We start from the raw sequence: 23834 nt of genomic DNA, 5'->3' as shown, positions 1-23834 counted from the left end.
TAGAATTATATATTTGGTAGGCTAGGCCAAAGTCTAACCTCGTAGCACTATCTTAAGTTAGTAGTACTTTCTCTATCTACTCTTGCCACAATCTCAGTATTAGAAATGTATTTGTGCCACATTTTTGTCCTGTAATTCAGATGGAAACTACACAGCTGGTGCTCATCTTTGCTAACAAAGGCTAAATTATGTCCTAGTTGGCATATTGTAGCAAGAAAATTGCTAAATGATTTCTTTCTCCCCAGAGAAGCAGAGCTTTATAGAACAATATAATGGCTATTTCATTGCCAAGAAACATGCAATTTTTGCATCTTTTAAGACTTGTATTTAATGACCAAAATAATTGGGGTAATTTTTTGTTTATGATAAATACTAATAAACTCAAAAGAAGCAAACACTGTAGATTACCAAATCCTCACTATTTGATCTTCTTCATATGAGCTGTAATATTCCCATATTACTATCCTTTAAAAGCAACCAATACATTAAATATAAACATATGCATAGTTAAAATCAGTAACGATTAAATCTAGGTGGCTCTATGTGTGCTAATAGTGTTAGTCTTTAAACTTTTCTGTTTTTGAAAAATGTCATAATGAAAGGGGAGAGGTAACTTTGTATAATTATATATAATATAATCTATTTTATTTTAAAAGGTACATCACAAAAAGTGGAGGGTAATAAACCAAAATGCTAACCATGGTCATTTCTTGGTAATATTTTTTTCTCTCTTTCATATTTCAATACTTTTTCTAAAAACAAATTTTTCTTTTACAAAAAATAAAATTTACATCTTAAAAAGGAAGCAAATCACTGGGAAGACATACAGTGTTGCTGATCCCTAAAAAAGCATTTTATCTTTAGGTCCATAAAATTATATCTCCACACAATTTTTATTATGGAGAATATTTAAGGTTGTAAAGCCATCTAAATACTAATGATACTCTTTAGTGCATATTTCATCACAGGAAGAATTGCAGAAAATTTCCAGGGCTATAACTAAAGTTTAATTACAGAACTGAACTGAGAAAAATGTAGGTTTTTAATTAAGATGATCTAGGATCAAACTCAAGCTGTGCTCTTTTATTATTTGTGTGAGTTTAGTGATGTTACTTAAACTCTGTCCCACTCTTGATCTGTAACATTAAAATTGGAAAATATACCTCCCAAGATATTTGTGAGAATAAATTGAAAAAAATGTCTGTAAAACTAAATATGGTGCTTGGTCCACAAATTCTGTTCAGTTAAGAGCAGGCTAAAATATTAAATGAGATACTTAGCAGCTAGACCAACGTCTGACAAACAGCCAGTGCTGGATAAATTGTAATACACAGAACAGAATGGTTAAACTTTTTCCACGATCTTCTGTTTCCTGTACAGAATGCCATGCGCCACTATCATGGGAGTTCCAAGACAGCTACTTCCCTGGATGGAGGGTGGCAGGTAGCAGGCACATAATGACACATGGCAAGAATGGAAATGTGTGGGGTATGAATACAAGAATGGATTGAAGAATGAATGCCTGTAGACGGAAACATCTTGTTCAGATACACCAAGAAAAGATGAAAGAGTCTCTTTGGTCTCAGTAAGCATAGGCTGAGCTATTCCGGGGAGACAGCTTTGGCTGGCCCTTCCAAGAGGGTGTGGTTATGGCTAAACGGAATTGGTGGTCACTTTGTGGGCTTCTCAGATGCTCAGAACAAGCAAATCTCATCATGTGGTTTCTCCATTTAAAACTTGTCCATGGTTTCACTTTGCTGCTAGGATGAAATCCAAACTCCTTCATAGGCCCTGTCGGGCTCTCTGCTTCTCTCCCAGCTAGTCTCCTCCTGTCCCTCCACTACCTGGCTGCAGAAGATTTTTTCCAGTTCCTAAATACAACTGTGCTATTTTTGGCCTCCAAGTCTGAATCCATGAAGTTCCCTCTGCTTCAAACTCACATCTTATCCATTCATGATTCACTCCGCTTATGACTCTATCTATTGTGTGCATAACTTTCAGGTATCAGCTTACATGTCACACACTCCAGAACCTTCCTTGACAATTTAACCTTCTCCAGATTAACCCACCACTGGGGTGAGGTCAGAGGCCCTTCCTGTGTGTTCCCACAGCTCTCTGTATTTGCTCTGGTGGCTTAGATGATGAAGAATCCGCCTGCAGTGTGGGAGACCTGGGTTTGATCCCTGGGTTGGGAAGATCCCCTGGAGGAGGACGTGGCAACCCACTCCACTATTCCTTCCTGGAGAATCACCATGGGGAGAGAAGCTCGGCGGGCTACAGTCCATAGGGTCACAAAGAGTCGGACACGACTGAGCGACTGAGCGCCGCAAGGCACTGTGCTTCTTACACTGAAAGATGGTCTCCTGGTCTTTCCACCGCAACTGGAATGCCCAGGCCAATGTTTCAGCCTGTTTTTTTAAATCACTGTACCACCAGTGCCTAGAATAATGTCTGGTTAGTAGTAGATGTCCTATAAATATTTGCGGAATAAATGAATGAATTTCCATATCTAAATTGCATTAAGCTCCATGAGGTCTGGTTTTGTGTCAATTCTTCTATTGTCAATAAAAAGTATAGTTCCTGCCACATGCTTTCTCTTTCATATAGTATTCTCAAATATTTATCAAATAAATCAGCTTCATTTGATACTGGTTACCTATTCATACATCATATAAATGCTTATTTCTGGGATATATTGATATATATATTGATTGGTGTCAAAAGTTTTCAGTCGTTTCATCTTTTGTTTTATGAGTATTTCCAAATTCTTGCCTTTACACTCAAATTATCCACTTAGCAACACTTAAACATCCTCTACTGTTAATGATATAAAACATAAATAATACCAATTTCCATTTTTTTTAATTTCTTACTATCTACCTTCATCATTTCAGTTAATAACATTGTTATCACTAAGGCTAATATTTGTTCCAAGTATAGAATAAGTTCACCCAGGACCATCAATATCTCTAACACTTGGCTTTAATCAGAAACAAAAAACAGACATCTGTATTAAGTTAAATCTCCTTTGAACCACCTCAAATCACTTTCAGAAAGTTGAGTAATGCCAAGAAAGAAATACATTCTTAGAACATCAATATACAATACCACCATACCTTGAATAAAAGCTATGCCAAAATATTTACCTCTTACATTTTCATAAGAATATGTATACAATTAAGTGGGGGTGAGAGGGTAGTCAGGGGCATCAGAAATGTTATTAGTCATATATTGCTTTTTTGGTTCTATAACATATAAACATTAGTGACACAGGGGCTAATTTATTTCATTTTTGCTAAATGTGTGTCTTTGCAATAAACTCAGTGTTTACTTGCTTATTAATTATACCAGTATTCACCAGTGGTTGACTTTTCATGTCCAACTAGGCTTTCAGAGTCATTTAATTTTTATTTAGTGCCTGAATTTGTAATGCTGAAAGCACTCCGAGTCTTCTCACCAGAGCAGAATCAGTCGCTAGGGACCCTGCGAAATCTGAGCCAATCTGCAGCATTACTAACTGCTCACACCTTTATGGTGATCAGTGTGATTAGCAAGGATAAAACCAGAAGTCAGTGTAGAGCAAATGGGGCTGAAGCTTAACGCAATTTGCTATGATGTCATAAAAGATTTGAAATTAATTTTAATTAATTTATTTTTATATCATCTAGTTTCAGAAAGGATTTATAACAATATCTAAGGGTACAGTAAATATAATCTAACAGTATTTAAAAAAATAAGTAAGTGAGCCAAATATGGCACCAGAGAAATAAAATGGGGCACACAGAGTTCATCTTCTCTTACCTGTGTACTGTAAGCCCCGGTACTCGCTTATTGCCCCTGGAGGTTTTAAATTGGGCCAGTAATGGAACAGCATTTGCACAGCTGGAGGTTTCACTTGTGAAGGCCCATAGGCTATCACATACAAAAGATCCTAAAGGAAACAAGAAACATATTTTCACCAACATCATCAAATAAAAATAAAGGTAGCTCATTCAATATTACCAAAGCAGTGAAAATTCTAGTGGAGGGATTGAGGTGGCTAATTTCCCAGGAACTTCATCATCTAAGTGGGCTTTGCAGATTAAATCACATTAGAATATTCCTTTTATTATTTTCATGGGTGTTGTAAATAAGCCAGCACTGGTAGTGTTCAGATGTATACTATCTTTTAACAAATTCCTCTCTATTCAGAATAATGTGAAAGATTTTAGAACAGCATGAAGACAGTTTGCCAAACACTACATTTTTAAAAACATTTCCATAAAACATATTTCTTAATAACTCACATCTCCTATTTGAAAGAAGAAAGTTTCCCAAGCAACATTTCAAATTAAATAAAACTGTCACATAGTACAGTATTTGCTAAATTCCACAAATGAGAGATATCCAATTACAGCTTCTGTCAAGTCACTCTGTTCTAAGTCTCATTTCTCCTCTGAATGATAAATAATTGACCAGTAAGGAAAGAATAATTTCTACCACACCAAAATAGTAAGACATCAATAAATTTGACCTAAACAATAGTTTTAATATGCAAACAACTTCTTCTCTATTATATAAATTCAGTTTGTGACTGTGAGTTTAACGTGGTCCCAAACTTACTTTCCAGACTTCTTGTTTATATTTCATGAGGCATTCCAATAATTGACAATGATACACTGAAAGGAAGAAAATATAATTGGTGTATCAGATGTAAACACCAGACAAAAGATCCTGTGTAATAAACTATATTAGTAGGACTCTTCACTCTAATCATTAAATTAGAAATTACTTATTTTCATGTATTCATATCTATCAAAAATCATATAAGCCTTTTACTTTATCAAGTTTTATTTCAAGATCCTTGAAAAGTATTTTATTTATCTTATTAACATATGAAATATTAAGAAAACTCCCTACTAATCATACTTTTATAATCTAAACTTATATTAATGGAATCAAGAATGACACACACAAAAAAATTGCTTAATGATAGTAAAAGTTCACATTAATTGAGTGTTCATTTTGTGCCAGGTATTGCGCTTAAGAGCTTTAAATATTATGTATTTCATAACCACCATGTTACACCTAGAGAACTGAGGTTTGGTTTCCTATCTTGCCCAAGTTTGGATAAACAGCAAGGACAGACTGATGGATTAAAAAGGTCTTTTAGCACCAATTCATCTAGTTGAGGAATTCTTAAAAGCTATACAATGGCAGGCTTCTTTGACTTGCCTATGCTTACTTGTGGAAGAAAGATATTTTCACCCTAGTTAGATACATATTTGATATCTTCCCTAACCTATCTTCCAACCCTATCACAGCATTGAAGCTGGCCTCCCTTTAGTCACTGATGACCTCTGAGTCGTTTCGCTCCATGGAGACTTTTCAGTCTACCTCTCCTTTGACCTTCATCAACATTCAGTACTGCAGAACACCCTCTTTCCTTGATGTTATGACCGATCCTCTTGTTACCTGTGGCAGGCAGTGCTGTTGCTACTCAACTGCTACCAGCAACCCTTTCTTCCTTGTTCAGCTCCCAGTACACAGACTGCAAAGCAAGACAATTTACCAGATTCTGTTGCAGCTGGGAAGGCCACGTGACTTGGTGCTGACGAGCAAGACCTAAGGGAATCTGCTGGGGAGCTTCTGAGACCCATTTTTCCTCTTTGACAAAAGGAAAGAGGCACACCAGGAGACCTTTCTCTAATCATCCTCACTGATCCTATTTTTGATAAGATTTGATTGGATATATTTTTGAAACCGATTTTTTAGATATGGATGTTTAAGAATATGAGCTTCCCAGGTGACTGAGTAGTAAAGAATCCTCCTGCAATGCAGGAGACATGGGTTTGATCCTTGAATCGGGAAGATCTCCTGGAGAAGGAAATGACAACCTACTGCAGTATTCTTGCCTGGAGAACTCCACGGACAGAGGAGCCTGGCAGGCTATAGTCCATGGGGTCGCAGAGAGTCAACACAACTTAGTGTGAGCACGAATGCATATAAGAATATAATAATCTCCACTGTGACATATCTTGCAAACATGAGGAGAAATTCAAGAGAAACCCAAAGATGGCATCTCAGACCTCTGATACAGCTATCTCCAAGACTTCCTATTAAGTATACAACAAACATTTTTATAGCTTAAAGTCTATTAGTCAGCCAAACAGCTCTCTGTCTCTTTGGCAAGCTCCTCCTCTTCCACTGGGCCAGTATCTGTTGGAGTTCCTGAAGGTCGGATCATAAATAAAATCCACTTTTCATTCTATGCTCTCTCATGAGCAATGTCACACTCATATACAGCAATGCCTCAGAAATACTACAAGTTCCATTACAGACCACACCAAATACTGGAATAATGTGACCATAAAAATTTTTTGGTTTCTTCAGGCATATAAAAGTTATGGTTGCACTATGCTATAGTCTATTAAGAGTACAATAGCATTATATCTAAAAAAAAAAATGAACACACCTCAATTTTAAAATATTTCATTGCTAAAAAATGCTAACCATCATTTGACAATGCAGATGCTACAAAACTTCACTTCATAAAAAAACACAAGATCTGTGAAACACAGTAAAAGAAGGTATGACTGTACAACTTGACTTACCATCTATATACAATGCAGTGAATAGCATTGAACACGAGGGCTCAAAGTTCACTACTTCTAGTCCAGAATTCTGTACTGGGTTAAAGACTCATAACACAACTTCTTAATTACTATCACCTCTTTTTTCCTGAAGGAAGCTAATTTATTTGCATTTTTGTGTTTTGCTGTTGTTCAGTTGCTCAGTCATGGCTGAATCATTGTAACCCCATGGACTGCAGCATGTCAGGCTTTCTTGTCCTTCACTATATCCTGGAGTTTGCTCAAACTCATGTTCATTGACTCAGTGATGCCATCCAACCATCTCAGTCTCTGTTGCCCACTTCCCTTCCTGCCCTCCATCTTTCCCAGCATCAAGGTTTTTTCCAAGGAGTTGGCTCTTTGCATCAGGTGGCCATAGTATTGGAGCTTCAACATCAGTCCTTCCAATGGAATTCAGGGTTGATTTTCTTTAGGATTGCCTGGTTTGATATACTTGCTATCCAAGGGACTCTCAAGAGTCTTCTCCAACACCACAGCTCAAAAGTATCAATTCTTTGGCATTCAGCCTTCTTTATAGTCCAACTCCCACATCTGGACATGACTACTAGAAAAATCATAGCTTTGACTAGATGGACCTTTGTCAACAAAGTGATATCTCTGCTTTTTAATATGCTGTCTAGGTTTGTCATAGCCTTTCTCCCCAGAACAAACATCTTTTAATTTCACCATTCGCAGTGATTTTGGAGTCCAAGAAAATTAAACCTGTCACTGTTTCCATTTTTTTTCCCCATCTATTTTCCAAGAACTGAGGGGACTGGATGCAATGATCTTAGTTTTTTGAATGTTGAGTTTTAAGGCAGATTTTTCACTCTCCTCTCTCACCTTAATCAACTGGTTCTTCAGTTCCTCTTCACTTTCTTCCATAAGGATGGTGTCATCTGCAGATCTGAGGTTACTGATGTTTCTCCCTGCAATCTTAATTCCAGATTCAGCTTCATCCAGTGCAGTGTTTCATATGATGTACTCTGCACTCAATATGTGAGCAAGTTTGGAAAACTCAACAGCGGCCACAAGACTGGAAAAGGTCAGTTTTCGTTCCAATATCAAAGAAGGGCAATGCCAAAGAATATTCAAACTACCACACAATTGCACTCAATTCACATGCTAGCAAAGTAATGGCCCAAATCCTCCAAGCAAGATGTGAACCAAGAACTTCCAAATGTACAAGCTGGATTTAGAAAAGGCAGAGAAACCAGAGATCAAATTGCCAACATCCGTTGGATCATAGAAAAAGCAAAAGAGTTCCAGAAAAACATCTACTTCTGCTTCATTGACTATGCTAAAGCCTTTGACTGTGTAAATCACAACAAACTGTGGAAGATTCTTAACAAGGCGGGAATACCAGACCACCTTATCTGCCTCCTGAGAAACCTGTATGCAGGTCAAGAAGCAAGCGGTAGAACTGGACATGAAACAACAGACTGCTTCCAAACTGGGAAAGGAGTATATCAAGGCTGTATATTGTCACCATGCTTATTTAACTTATATGCAGAGTACATCATCTGAAATGCCAGGCAGGATTAAGCACAAGCTGGAATCAAGATGGCTGGGAGAAATATCAAGAATCTCAGATATGCAGATGAGACCACCCTTAAGAAAGAAAATGAAGAGGAACTAAACAGCCTCTTGATGAAAGTGAAAGAAGAGAGTGGAAAAGCTGGCTTAAAGCTCAACATTCAAAAAACTAAGATCATAAAAAAAAAAAACAACTAAGATCATGGCATCCAGTCCCATCACATCATGGCAAATAGATGGGGAAACAATGAAAACAGTGACAGACTTGGGCCCCAAAACCACTGTAGATGGTGACTGTAGCCATGAAATTAAGCTATTTTTAATGAATTTCATGAAATGAAATTTAAAGATGCAAGCTCTGAGAGTTGGTGATGGACAGGAAAGCCTGGTGTGCTGCAGTCCATGGAGTCACAAAGAGTCACAGTGACCGAGTGACTGAACTGAACTCCTCTGTCTTTTCTAAATCCAGCTTGTACATTTGGAAGTTCTCAGTTCACGTACTGTTAAAGCCTAGCTTGAAGGATTTTCAGCATTACCTTGCTGGTATGTGAAATGAGTGCAGTTGTGCAGTAGTTTGAACATTCTTTGGCACTGGAATGAAAACTGACCTTTTCCAGTCCTGTGGCCACTACTGAAGTTTCCAAATTTACTGGCATATTGAGTGCAACACTTTAGCACCAGCATCTTTTAGGATTTGAAATAGCTCAGATGGAATCCCATCACCTCCACTAGCTTTCTTCATAGTAATGCTTCCCAAGGCCCACTTGAATTCACACTCCAGGTTGTCTGGCTCTAGGTGAGTGATCATACCACTGTGGTTATCCAGGTCATTAAGATCTTTCTTGTACAGTTCTTCTGGGTATTCTTGCCACCTCTTCTTAATCTCTTCTGTCTCTGTTAGGTCCATACATTTCTGTCCTTTATTGTGCCCATTTGCATGAAATTTTCCCTTGGTATCTCTGATTTTCTTGAAGAGATCTCTAGTCTTTCCCATTCTATTGTTTTCCTCTATTTCTTTGCAATGTTCATTTAAGAAGGCTTTTTCTCTCTCTTTGCTAGTTTTTGGAACTTTGCATTCAAATGGGTATATCTTTCCTTGTCTCCTTTGCCTTTCGCTTCTCTTCTTTTCTCAGCTATTTGTAAGGCCTCCTGAGACAACCATTTTGCCTTTTTGCATTTCTTTTCCTTGGGATGGTTTTGATCACCACCTCCTGTACAATGTCATGAACCTCCGTCCATAGTTCTTTTGGCACTCTCTCTGTCAGATCTAAACCCTTGAATCTATTTGTCACTTCCACTGTATAATCATCAGGGATTTGATTTAGGTCATACCTGAATGGTCTAGTGGTTTTCCCTACTTTCTTCAATTTAAGTCTGAGTTTTGCAATAAGGAGTTCATGATCTGAGCCACAGTCAGCTCTCAGTCTTGTTTTTGCTGACTGTATAGAGTTTCTCCATCTTCAGCTGCAAAGAATATAATCAATCTGATTTTGGTACTGACCATCTGGTGATGTACATGTGTAGAATCATCTCTTGTGTTGTTGGAAGAGGGTTTTTGCTATGACCAATGCATTCTCTTTGTAAAACTCTGTTATCCTTTGCCCTTCTTCATTTTGTACTCCAAAGCCAAACTTGCCTGTTATTCCAGATGTCTCTTGACTTCTTTCTTTTGCATTCCAGTCCCCTGTGATGAAAAGGACGTCTTTTTTTGGTGTTAGTTCTATAAAGTCTTATAGGTCTTCAAAGTACCGTGCAACTTCAGCTTCTTCAGCAATAGTTGTTGGGGCAAAGACTTCAATTACTGTGATACTGAATGGTTTTCCTTGGAAGTGAACGGAGATCATTCTGTAGTTTTTGAGAGTGCACCCAAATATTGCATTTCAGACTCTTTTGTTGACAATGAGGGATACTCTATTTCTTCTAAGGGATTCTTGCCCACAGTAGTAGTACAATAGCCATCTGAATTAAATTCGCCCATTCCTGTCCACTTTAGCTCACTGATATCTAAACTGTCGATGTTGACTCTTGCCATCTCCTGTTTGACCAATTCCAATTTTTTAGAACATAGAGAATTATCACTGAGGTTATGTGTAGGTTTTTCCCCCAAAGTTATTGAGATATAATTGACATACAACAAAGCATTAGTCCAAGGTATATCATCTTCTCTCAAATATTTTAGACACCTTGAACATAACATGTCCAAAATAGACCTCACGATCTTCCCTTAGAAGCCTGGTCTTTCTCTTCCAGGGTCTTCTTTCTCAGGGATATCCAATATGTCACCAAACCCTAATAATTTTTACTTCCTGAATAGCTCTCAGGTATATCCACTTTTCTTGGCCTCAATCAACCCTGACTTTTACATGTATAGACAAATGCAGTGGCCTCCGCATGGGTCAATCTATATCCACTCTGGCTCCTTTTATTCCATCTAAGCTGCAGATAGGGTGACACATATGTGCGTGCATGCTCAGTTGTGTCTGACTGTGTGTGACCCTATGGACCGTAGCCCACCAGGCACCTCTGCCCATAGGATTCTTCGGACAAGAATATTGGAGTGGGTTGCCATTACCTCCTTCAGGGGATCTTCACAACCCAGGGATTTAACCCGCATCTCCTGCATTGGCAGGCAGATTCTTTATCACTGAGCCACCTGGGAAACCCCAGTGACACACACACACGCAAACACGCCAAGTCTTTCAGTACCTCGCCATTAGACTTGGGATGAGCGCAGGACTCCCGAGCCCACAGCATCCTGCGTGTTCTGACCTGTGGATGTCTACAGTCTCATCTCACACCAGGCAGCCCTCACTCTGAGCTCCAGCTACAGTGACCTGTCAGTCCCACCTGCGTGCAAGTTTCCCTTCTGACACATGAGATCCCTCTGCCTGGAAACCTCCACTCCCTGATAGGCCCTGTTAATGCTACTCATCCATCAGTCCTCAGAGCAAAGGTCATACTCCCAGAAAAGCTCTCCCTAACCTCTTCGAAAAAAGAAAAATCCCCTCTTACAGGGTCTCATCATAGAACAATGTACATCATTCAAAGCACTTGTCACAATGGAAACTGGACACTTGCTTGTGTAATGTTGGTTAATGTCTTCTCCCTCCACCATATGATAAACTTCAGGAAGAGAGAGAAGGGGCTGCAGCTAGCAGATACTCAGTAACTGCCTGCTGACTTTAAAAATGGTCCTCTAGATCGGGAACTGTGTGAAGCCATGACTGCGTTCTCTGCTCTGGGGTACTTTCCCTTCCACAGTGTCTGCTCTTCTCCTTGTCTTTGCTACACAAACCTTGTTCAGAGGAGGCCACTGAGTGTCCATGAACAGACCCAGCGAGTCCCTTTATTTAAACTGCCTCCTCTCCCGGAACGCCCCACTTACCCTGTCAATCAAAATTCTATCTGATTTAAGACCCATAACTTTGATCAAGCGGCACAAAGGCTTTCCTGATCATTTCAACCCATACAGTTCTCTCCTCTGATGAATTAACAGTATCCGTAGAATTTATTTGGTACTTTTTACATACCACTTTACACTGTAAATTAGTCATTTATGTGAATGAGCCTAATCTTCCCAATTAGACATAAGCTCCATAGCAAGCACCATGTCTTACATTTCAGGGTGGTTTTCACAGTGCTGAGCACAGAGCAATGTACACAGGAGTTATGCAATGAATTCCTGGTACCTGAGCGAGAACTCGGCTCTGTCCCTGATATACAATCAGCTACAAGGATCAAGCTTCCACTGGCTGTCTCTCCCAATAAAAGTTCAAGGGATAATAACGTCCTACCCACCTGGTCTCAGAGAGCCCCCTGGTGGACAACACCTCACTTCTTCCGTTTCCCCCATCACCAGATTAACTTGCTGTCCCCCATGTCATTCTTAGTATAGAATAGCTGGCTATACATGTCCCCCCATGAACAGATGAAGACACAGATTTAGAAATAACAGAAGTAACGCTATTTGACAGCAGTGGTTCCCCAATGAAACATTCAACTCCAAGAAGACAATGGCAGATTGTAGAGATCCACGTTTCCATTTACTGAGCAGTGTTCATGATGTGCCAAGTCGCTATGTTGAGGAAGTACTTCACACAGCCCTAAGCCATTAAATCCTCACAACAACATTTGCAGTTATTGCAGAAAGAACTATTTCCATTTTCGAAATGAGAACACTTAGTTTTAGGGAAGTTAAAGAACCTGCTCATGGTTAAGCTGTCAATTTGTGCTGAGCTCAGATGTGAACTCACATACCCTTAACCTCATGATTAGAAGCACATGATTCTACCCGACCTGCTAAACCGCCTCCCACGTGGAAATTAGGACCAAAGCCTGATGTAGAGAGTTTAGTTAACTAACTAGATTCTCAGAGACTTAGATAATTAACTAGAGACTTTAACGAACTAGATTCATTATATTCTAATAAATGTAAATGATATTATGAGGATCCTTTAAACTTCCTCCAAAATATGAGATATAACTTCCTCCAAATATATATTTTAATTAAACTCATATAATAATCATAAGGGGTTTCATATTTGAAGGATGATATTTCAGATTAAGAAACATTAAGATTTTGAAATGAAAAAAAAATTGGTTTCCTCATCCTGAGTTAAAAAACTCAACTATTACTCATTATGTAATTAAGTAGAAGGTCAAAAACAGGACCACCAAATTTGTCTACTTGCCTAATGAAAATAAAAATTGAGATCAAGTCTTAGCATGTGACTCCAATAGTCAGTCTTTAGGTTAGTTTCCCAAAGTTCATCTGCAGTGACACCAATAAATGGAAATAAAACAAAGTATACCTGATTAAATCTGTCTAACATTGCTAGTAATCAAAGAAACACAAATCAAGATGAGATATTGTTTTTTATCTAGTCACCTCTATACAAATGCTATAGCACTCAATAACAGGGTACAGTGTACTTTCATACATAATTAGTGGGAATATTGAAAATTTTTTCAAGCCCTTCAACCCATTACTCCCTCCTTTATGAAATTACTCTATGGAAACAGTCACAAATATAATAAAAGATTTATGTGCAAGGATATTCATGTGGTATTAGAGTAGCAAATTCATAAAATATTCACAGTGGTCATCGATAGTTGTTAGAATTACAGGTGATTGTTTTTATTTTTATTATTATTTTATTTTTATTTCAATAATTGAATTATTTCTATATACTTATATTCAAGCCATTTCCAGTCAGTGCTCTAAAACTGTTCTCAAATATTCTAAAAATATCACTAGCCAATAAGATTACTACTAACAGCCAGAGGCAAGTAAAACTTATTTCAATTTTGAAATCTGTTTTCTAACACAACTCCAGTTGTCTGTTCACCAAAAGAAAATCTCCTAAGAATTTCTACTTTACCTATTTGATATCTTATTCAATTATTGGTCTTGGAATTAATAAATCCATCCAAATTTCCACTTACCTGGGTTGGATGTGTACTGCATTGCAATCATTAGCATGGATGATGCAGAGAGATTAACATGGGCAGGAACGCCTTCTCTCCTTGAGGAACCCACTGAAACCAAAATTATTTTGATTAGACACAATTTATACATATATTTGTATATTTATATTTATTTATATATTTTGCTGCTACTTTGCATATGGCATGAGAGCTGAAAAGAAACTTGAAAAAAATCAATAGAAGTTTTGCATAAATAAAATCACAAAATTTGTCCTGGCATACAAACACTGCCATAGTCTTTATCACAGGCATATTTAGTGAGAATCTTCAAGGAGCAGGAATAATGCCAGAATGTAATGTAATAGTTTTATCAGAGTTTTACTTAGATGTGATCTCTGTTTCCAATATGTTTTTATCTAGGTAGAAAAGAAAGAAAAAACAAAATCCTCTGGGTATCCAAGTACAAGGCATGTTGAAGTTTATCCCAATAAGAAAGTAAAAATAAAAGGTTTTTTAACACACCTTGAACGTATTGAGATGCAGATGAAAAGAGTCTACTTATAATGGGCAGTATATTCACTTAGTAACAAACATAAATTTTAAATCATGCATAATAAAAAAACAGTATATTAATTTAAAAATTATTTTCAACTCTCACTTATCATTAAACAATTTTTTTCCAACCTTCACATGTAACTTCAGCAGTAGCAGCTTAATCGCCATGACAATCACTCTTTCACTTTTCCAGAGCTTACCATTTTCACATCCACCTGAGTTGTTTGAAATAAAGCACTTTTTGAATCTGTGAATAATGCCGTTGCTGGGCATTTTATCTTGTCCCACAGTATTCAATCACAAGGTCAGTTGGATTCTTCAAAATTCATCTTATAGCAGTAAAATTGTGAATGCCATGTGATAACCACTTACATGTTGCTTTTAAGACATCTTTAAGTGGCCTGTTTACGAAGACATCCAACACTGTTTCAAATCTCTCTTTTTTAATGTGTATCAGGTAACCTCTATAAGCATCCAGAATAGCTCTGATGGAGGTCATTCGAGGTAACATGTTGTCTCCAATGTACTTTATTATTCTAAACACAGTAACAGAGAGGGCCCACAACAGAGAAACTTTACAAGGACTCAAATAGAAAATAGAATTCCTTTTCTGGGATAATTGCAGAAATAGCAGAAACCTTGTCTTATAGTTGGGCTCCTGTGGCAAATTGTCAGGAAAGCACAAACAGAACAGTAGATAGTGAATAAACACCCTCATAAAGTCAACTCTCAATTTCCAACACATACTGCAGAAGACCACCAACACAGACAATAAGAAAAAAGCAGATAGCCCTAAAATCTGTCTTATTTTAAAACATTAAAGTACAATGTGTAGGAATAATATCTCACCTACAGACAAAAAGAATAAGGTAACATAATAAAATACATATATAAAAGAAGTATTAAAGCACTAAAAGAGATTTACCATATAATGAATACAAAAAAATTTAACATGATTCTCTTTTATTTTACATTTTAAAAATGAGCACCACAATGGACACTGTGGCCATTACAATAGCTTTATAGAAATATACAAACAAACAAAAATGGATCTATATTTAAGTCCCATTTACCTGAGTTGGTTTTTATTAATCACTTACTGCTGGGCTGCTGCTAACCCACCAAGCCAGTGATATTCAGGAACATAAATTAGCTTAGTTATACAATATAAATAAGTATTAATACTTATACAAAGATATGAAGATCAGTTCACTGCTCTTAGATGTTAAAGTTGATGAACTAAGTATGATTAATCAAGGAAAAAATATCTTTGGGCCAAATTAAGACTTTAGCCAAGGAGCTTGTTCAAATTGGTCTTCTTCCCTGCTCAGACGGTAAAGAACCTGTCTGCAATGAGGAGTAAGTAAGTAAGTAAGTAAGTGTTAGTCGCTCAGTCGAACCCGACTCTTTGCGATCCCATGGACTGCAGATTTTCCAGGCAAGGATACTGGAGTGGATTGCCATTTCCTTCTCCAGGGGATCTTCCCAACCCAGGGATCAAACCCTGGTCTCCTGCACTGCAGGCAGATTCTTTACCAACTGAGCTACAAGTTCAGTTCAATGCAGGAGACTCAGGTTCAATCCCTGGGGGAAGAAGCTCTGGAGGAGGGCATGACAACCCACTCCAGTATTCTCGCCCAGAGAATCCCACGGACAGAGGAGGCTGGAGGGCTACAGTCCATAGGGTCACAAAGAGTCAGACATGACTGAATGGCTGATACTAATACTTGTTCAAATGTGGCTTCAGGGGCCCCATATCTAGAGAGTCTAACTCAGTTGGGAAGCAGGAAAGCTGCATTTAATAAAGACATCAAATGATTCTGACCAAGTGGACCTTGGAGCTACGGGATGAGGATAAGAAAGGAAATACTTCCAGGGCAGTCCAGCGGTTAACACTCTGCCTTCCAATGCAGAGGATGCAGGTTTGTTCCTTGGTTGGGGAACTAAGATACCATATGTCGCAGTGTGCAGCCAAAATTTTTAAATAAATAAAACTTGGGAAAAAGAGAAAGGAAATATTTAATAAGATGTCCAGATGTGGGAGGAATAATTGCACACCCTTGGGTTCTTTTGTTAAAGGGGAGAAAAGCAAAAGAAAGTGGAGCCTTCAACATAGGCGAGGAAAAATAATTATATGTATACTATATCCATTCCTTTGGGGACAAGTGTTTTACCTTTGTATAAACTCATTTCAAACTTAAATTATAAGTGTTTCTTAAAAATGAAAACTACTATTAAGGGAGGCTGAGAATCACTGTGCCTGAAGGCACAGTGGGAGAGAAGCCCAAATATCTCAGATGATTTAGGTGAAGTTCATTTGGAAAACAGTCCAAATGGCTTGGTGACTTTTGGATGTCCCTCCTAACCCCTACAAATCCATGCCCTCCCTCAAGAAAGGTCAACACCAAAGCCAAGAGTATTCCCCTGACTCAAGCCCTCAGAAACCGACTCTAGCACTTCTTTAAACAGATTGTGCCTTGCAATTTCTTAGTCTTCTGATGAACTGAACAAAGTCACCACAATTCCAATTTAACAAACATACAGAGGCACACATCATTTATTGAATCTTGTTAAAAAAGGCATGATGAAAACAGACATGCAGCTTGTTCTCATGAGAGTGTATAAGGTCAAAGCTACATACAATGGAAGGAACCAAAGAATTAATCAAAATAAGGAAATTTTACATGCAATATTGAGCTTAGGAAATACAATTAAGTCTTAAGACCTATTTCTCTTAAGACCTGATCCTCTTAGCACTACCAAAACAATTATTACATCATCCCCTTCTTCTATGAACAACAACAATTTCTTAATCTGTTTCTGCATTTTATAATTCCTAATACGTTATCAGAAATAGCACTTATATGATTCTCAGCCCCCCAAAAAACTATATAGAAGAAAAGCCATTTTATAAAAGAGAAATCAAATTTTGCACAAGAATACCAACCTAGTTATTAGGACTATGGCCTAAGTCACTTGACTTCATAGCTAATGCTTTAGTCACTTACTCAGTCACACAGTATTTTTTCAGTGTCTCCAACATATGAGGCATTATTCTAGACGCTGGGACACAGCTGTGTATAAGTCAGGCAAGTCTTTGTCTTTATGAAGCTGTAATGCTAGAATTGTGCTGTACAATATAGTACCCACATGTGGTTAAATTTAAACTAACTAAAAGTAAAGTAGGCATAGTGGTAAGAATCTACCTGCCAACACAGCAGACATGGATTTGATCCCTGGTCCGGGAAGATTCCGCATGCCGTGAAGCAACTAAGCCCATGAGCCACAATAACTGAGCCTGTGCTCTGGAGTCCACGAGCCACAGCTACTGGGCCCTTGCTCTGGAATAAGAGAAGCCACTGCAATGAGCAGCCAGCATACCACTCTTTGCAACTAGAGAAGGCCCCCATGCGGCAACAAAGATCCAACGCAGCCACAAATGAAAAATAAATCTCAAAAAATAAACCGAATTAAAAATTCAGTTCCTCTGTCTCATTAGATATATTTCAAGTGCTCAGTTCCCACATGTGGCTAGTTGCTACTCTACTGAACAGCACAGAATTTTATATAACCTTTCCATGACTGCAGACAGTTCTGTTGCTATTCTAGAGGAACAGGAGACAAATTCCTGTGAAGAAATACAAAGCAGGGCAAGGAAATAGGTAGAAAATGATGGAAGGTCCTGTTTGAGCTTGAAGGTAAAGAAGGGCCTCTGGGAAGCTGTAATACTGAAGCTGAGACATGAAGGGAGTGAGGAAGCAAATCATGTGACCATTTGCAAGAAGGGCTTGTGAGACAGAGGAAAAAAGCCTAGAGCAAAAGCAAAGCCTGGTGCCTTTATGAAACTGCAGCAAGGCCAATATGAACCCAGCAGAGTTAACGCCAGCAGAGGCAAGGGATGAAGTAGTAAGATAAGCTGGGCCACATAGCAAGGCAGAGATGTTGAATTTGATTTGCAGGAGTGATGGGAAGCTACTAGTTGTTTTCAAGAAGGAAATGACATAATTTGATTTCCATGTTTGGAGGATAGCTCTGACTTTTTAGTGGAGAGGAGGCTCTGGGAGGGCTAAGAGTAGAGGCTGGGAGACCAGCTCAGAAATTATTGGATGCTGTCTGCCTTTTTAAGGGGTACAGGGAAGGGAATCACCTGGGAAGAAAAAAAACATTCTGATGCTAGTTCTGTTATACGACAGAACCATTTCCTGTGCTGCCTGGATTAGCAAGCGGCCTCTGTTTGTGTAAGCAGAGGTAACCGTGCTCCATGAGACAGGGTTTGAGCATAAGATACCTGTGCTGTCAGGTCATATCAGTTCAACAAAAGATACCATGACCCTGAAGTCTCTGCAGCATTAAAATATATGCTAAGATTGGAAGAGAAATAAAAAGTCATAGAGACAGGATTGCCCCTCAGTACTGAAGAGGTGTTCTGTCAGGTTCTATGAGATCAAAACCTGGTATAACAATTACTGCTATTATATGACACATTCTCAGGAAAGATTCCCAAGCCCCAGCAGATGACCCCTTACTTCAAGCAATATTTAAGATGATGAAATTTCAGGTCAACATGTAATTTTGAGCAGAATATTGGAAAGGGTTGCAATGAGATTTGACATGCCTGTCATTTGACTGTGTGTTTTGGTCTGTTATAAACTGGTGTAACATCAGACAACATTCAAAGGCCATTCTCATATGTTATGCCATGGCCTTCACAACAAACACTGTGATGCAGACAAAGAAAGTTATAATTATTCACAAATTTATAGCTAAAGAAACTAAAGTTAGATAAGATTGTGAGATTCGCCAACAATCAAAGGACTATAGTTCAGTGTTTCTGGATTCCTATTCCAAAATATTTCTCATAATTCAATATTAAAGCTCCTAAAGTATACTATTATATAGAATTGGTGCTTTTGAATTTTGGTTGGAGAAGACTCTTGAGAGTCCCTTGAACTGCATGGAGATCAAACCAGTCAATCCTAAAGGAAATCAACCCTGAATATTCACTGGAAGAACTGATGCTGAAACTGAAACTCCAATACTTTGGCCACCTGATGTGAAGAGCCAACTCACTAGAAAAGACCTTGAGGCTGGGAAAGATTGAAGGAAAAAGGAGAAGGGACGACAGAGGATGAGGTGGTTAGATAGCATCACCAACTCAAAGGACATGAGTGTGAGCAAACTCCAGGAGATAGTGAAGGACAGGGAAGCCTGGCGTGCTGTAGTCCATGGGGTCACAGAGAGTGGGACAAGACACAGGGACTGAACAACAAAAAAGTATAGTAATATCTAGCTTACAAAAACAGTCGTTAGCTAATAAAACAGATTTTATATATAAAATACTACTTAAATTCATTAATATCTTACATTGGTATTTTACTGTGTTTTTTTCTATTATATTTACTTATTAGTATTTGGAAGATCATAGAACATAACATGCATCCTCTGTGGTAGCAGCAGAACAAAAAAATGATACAGGGCCAAAGGCTTAGAAGCAGATATTCAATTAAATCATACAATTGCTTTTAATTCCATGCAAAGATCTAAATGAACCTTTGCTGCCTAAGGGTAAGTGACTTTTGAGGAAATTAAAGTAGGAAAAGAAACTAGATGAGACTACAGTTCACAATACCAAGAAACCACTAGAAGGATCTTTCACAGATTTAATTGTTCAGCTTTATTATTCGCTTTAAAATAATGTATGCTACATCAAATAATGTTCATTTGGGACCTCTTTTCCTTTTCTCTGCCAACATCCAAACTTCAATTTGGTGCACAATACAGAACCTTCATGGAAAAAGAGAGATTTCCATGGTGAAATCCAAATAACTTTCTCAATTCTTATATTTATATATATATATACATATATGTATATATATATATAAAACACAAAGCCTATTGCATACATATGGAATAAAAACAAGTGTATCTCAATATATATACAAGATATATATATCTTAATATATATACAATCTTAATATATACAATAAAAACAAGTGTATCAATATATATATAATATATTGTATATATATGTATATATACAACAATGTATTATCATTTGTGTATATATATATACAAAATATAAATACAAATATATATAAATACAACTATATATATAAATACAAATATATATATATAAAATATAAATATATACAAATGTATATACAAGATATATATTTACCAATATATATCTTAATATATATACAAGGCATTAACAAAAAAAGGTTATGTCAAAGAAATTTTTATAATAAATTACACTTTGCTTTGTAGTACCTCAAAGGAGTTATTTAAAATAAAAGCACAGTACTTGGTTTATTGACAAAAATGGCATAATAGATTTAACTGATATATATACAGGGCTTTTCAACTGAAAAAGCTGCAATACCTCATTAGGTCTACTTGAGAGTTCAGAGTTTCATCTCCTAAGTCCTTAATGATATAATCATTTAACACCTGAAAAACTGTCCGTGTATCACATTTGACCTTGCAAATAACATACCAAAGAGATAAAAGCTTTTTTGTCTTAAAGACTTTAGCATGTACTCAGAAAATGCAATGTCCTTTATCTCAGGCCTGAAATAAAAATATCCCCATAGAAATCAAATGCTCCCCTCTAGTTCTGGTCAGAAATTTTGAACACGGAAACAACTTCCCAAAATAAAACCAACATGGATGCAAGCAACAGACACACATTCTCATATCGATTCAGTTTGACATGATTAATCTGGAACCCAATTCCCTCCATCTTTGGATCTGTGTCCTTTTTATCTACTCTAGGAAAAAATAGGGACAGAAGAAACACCTGAATCATTTAACAGAATTAGGCTCTAAAGGTAAGTACCACGACTTATTCTCAAAGATCTAAAGATGACAAAGATTGGCTACTGTTGAATCTCAGGAATGATGACAAGAAATTAAACAGTCAAAACTAAAAGACTAAAATCAGAGCAACCAAATAAATGAACCAGATCAGTGATTGCATTGAAGGAAGATATGCCTCTTACATAAAAAAGACTGATGCTATTTAACCTAGAATAATTAAGCTAGAAATAACCTTAGAGATGGAACATTTTTTCTAAACCTCTCCTTCACAGTTAAAGAAAAATAGGGTCCCAGAGACAGAAATGATTTGTCCCTACCCTTTAAATAAACACCAAGCTACTTCACTAACAAGCATTACAATTTTCACACAGACTTTATAAACTCAATTTACTATTCGCGAAGGCTCACACATTTAAATAAGTAAGGATTCCAACGTGATTACAGTCTATGTTTTGGAATACATTTCTAATTAATTAGAAACTAATAATCTAGGATAAAGAAACAAGTTGCCAGTTGTCACATGCTCAGTCACTCCTAAGTATAACCCCAAGGGCCTGATATATGTAGTACCTCTTCTAAAATTATTATTTCTAAGAAGGAAGGATATAGTGAGTTATACTCAGAAAGATACACACCCACCTGCTATTCTTTCTTTTTAAAGTCTCTACTTAAGTTTAACTGTCAACATACTTCTAAAAAAATAACAACTATACAATTCTAAGGCTGTATCCATGAGTACTTGTCAATAGTTACACAGAATGAAAAAAGAGAATTAAATTAAATATTCTAAAACAGAATTAAATATTCCATTACTTGAACAGTAAAATCAGTCTGCTCATTTTTAATAGCTATATAATTTAGGCAGAAGTCAGACTCTGTTTTAAAGACATGAAAATTACAATTCCACAGCTAAAATTAAACTCAAGTGTAAAATAAGCAAATGTGCTCAAAGGTACATTTGTTTATCAATTGTTATTACAAAGCGACAACTTTACTACGATCGTTAAGTGCATAACATTAAAACAGTAAAAAATGATCTCTAGGAACTGAATGTGACCAACACAGGCATTATTATAGAATGAGAGTCGAGAGGAGAGAATTAAACCAACACTTACTGAACACGAGGCGTTATGCCAGCACCTACCAGTCAGCCATCTCAATGGTCACAACACCCTTAGGAGACAGTATTATCACTATTCTCTCTTTACAAACAGAAAGGTTAGGTGACATGCCTAAGCTCATACAGCTAGTTGGTAGCACAGCTGTGATTTGAATCTACACCTGTTTGACTCCTAAACCCATAATCTTTTCAGATTATCTACTGAAATATAGATTAATTAATCACCTATTTCTTTAAAAAGTACTTTAGAAGGATTTTGATCATAAAAATCACCACCCAACTTCTTTTTTTCTCTCTGTTATCACATCTGGATAACAAGCCCGCAGAATTGTTTATAAAAATGAAGCAGAATTCAAATTGAATCCATGTTCATAACAGTACCTGGCACATGAGTTGGAAACTTTTGCTTTTTTCAAAGTGTTCTCATAATCTTTGACTCACTGTGTTATCACAACACTCTTGTGAGGGAAAGCTGATACTATCATCATCCAATCTCACAGAGCAGATTATGGACAGAAGTGAGACTACAGAATATCTGGATACCCTGACTCTATCCACTGTTCTTCCCAGCACACCCTGCTGCCTTCAGATGCAAAAGGTAAGAATTTCTACATCCCAGACAACATTTTTCTCCATCTTTTTTTCTAAAGTTGCAAAAAATACTCTAATTTATATGTAGGAAATGCAGACTGTGCTTTGACTCGTTCTTTCTTCCTATCCTAATAAGATCAAACTATGTACATAAAATAATTCTAAGGTATTATTGTCTTTTCCTGTCTTTGATGTTCACCATACTATTCATGCTGAAGTGACTGAATTTCAATCAAAGCACATATATACAGCAGTGATTATATTATAATCTTTAAAATCTACAAACCTAAAACAGCAAAAGCAATTTCCATTCATACATCATATAACACATAAAAATAATCTAGTATTAGGTAAGACTGAACTTACGTATAGCCATTGGTAGAAAAGATGTGCTAAGATATTCAATAATATCCTTGTGCAGAAACGGAGGAAAGGTAGCTAAGGTTGATATCATCGTGTAGGGCAAAGTACTCAGAATATCATCATTGAGAAAAGGGAGCAAACACGTAGTTGTATAAAAGATTGACTGTCCAAGATCTACAAAACAAAATCAAGTAATCAGTCATTGAATATCCTGCATTTAACAAGAAAAGCTAACTTTACATTCTAAGCTTTTATGAACTGGTTTAAATTTCAAGCAACTATCACTCCCTTCTTTTAAGAGTTCTGTATAGCACCTGCACAGTATTTGATGAATGATAGAACTAAAAAATACAAATGTAGTTGACTTGTGAACAACACAGGTTTGAACTGTGTGGGTCCATTTTTGTACATGGATTTTTTTTTCAATAATTATAGTGTCTATAGCTCAGATGGTAAAGAGTCCACCTGCAATGCAGGAGACCTGGGCTCAAACCCTGGGCCGGGAAGATCCCCTGGAGGAGGGAATGGGGACTCCAGTATTCTCCCCTAGAGAATTCCGTGAACAGAGGAGCCTGGGGGGCTACAGTTCCATGGGGTCACAAAGAGTCATACACAACTGAGCAACTAACACTTTTGACTATTTTTTCATCTTCATTTTACAGATTTTTAAACTAAGTGTAGGAGGAAGTTTGTGGTCAATTAGAGATCACAATAAATGGAACCCAAAGAACTAGGATTTGAGTCTTGATTCTATCCAAACAATTTCAGCTCCCTGCCCTTGAGTGAGTCATTTATCAAATCCTTTGTTTTTG

At 37.1% G+C, this 23834-nt stretch overlaps 1 protein-coding gene across 3 annotated transcripts in view; it reads right to left on the bottom strand.

Moving 5' to 3' along the window:
• UNC79 (unc-79 homolog, NALCN channel complex subunit) overlaps positions 1-23128 on the bottom strand; it is a 207120-nt gene extending 183992 nt beyond the window's left edge. For 2 of the 3 annotated variants that reach the window (XM_065906592.1, XM_065906594.1), the window contains exons 1-4: positions 23026-23128; positions 13593-13685; positions 4603-4658; positions 3802-3931 (exon numbers count right to left, since the gene is read on the bottom strand). In XM_065906592.1, coding sequence (XP_065762664.1) covers positions 3802-3931; positions 4603-4658; positions 13593-13685; positions 23026-23113 — 367 coding nt within the window. In that variant the 5' untranslated portion in view covers positions 23114-23128. The remainder of the gene's footprint in view (positions 1-3801; positions 3932-4602; positions 4659-13592; positions 13686-23025) is intronic. The other variant, XM_065906593.1, reaches the window with a different exon arrangement.
• Between the last annotated feature and the right edge of the window lie 706 nt (positions 23129-23834).

Source organism: Muntiacus reevesi, chromosome 15 (genome assembly GCF_963930625.1).
Source record: "Muntiacus reevesi chromosome 15, mMunRee1.1, whole genome shotgun sequence".
NCBI lineage: Eukaryota > Metazoa > Chordata > Mammalia > Artiodactyla > Cervidae > Muntiacus > Muntiacus reevesi.
The sequence above is the reverse complement of the archived record's forward strand: the minus strand, read 5'-3'. Positions and strand labels throughout refer to the sequence as shown.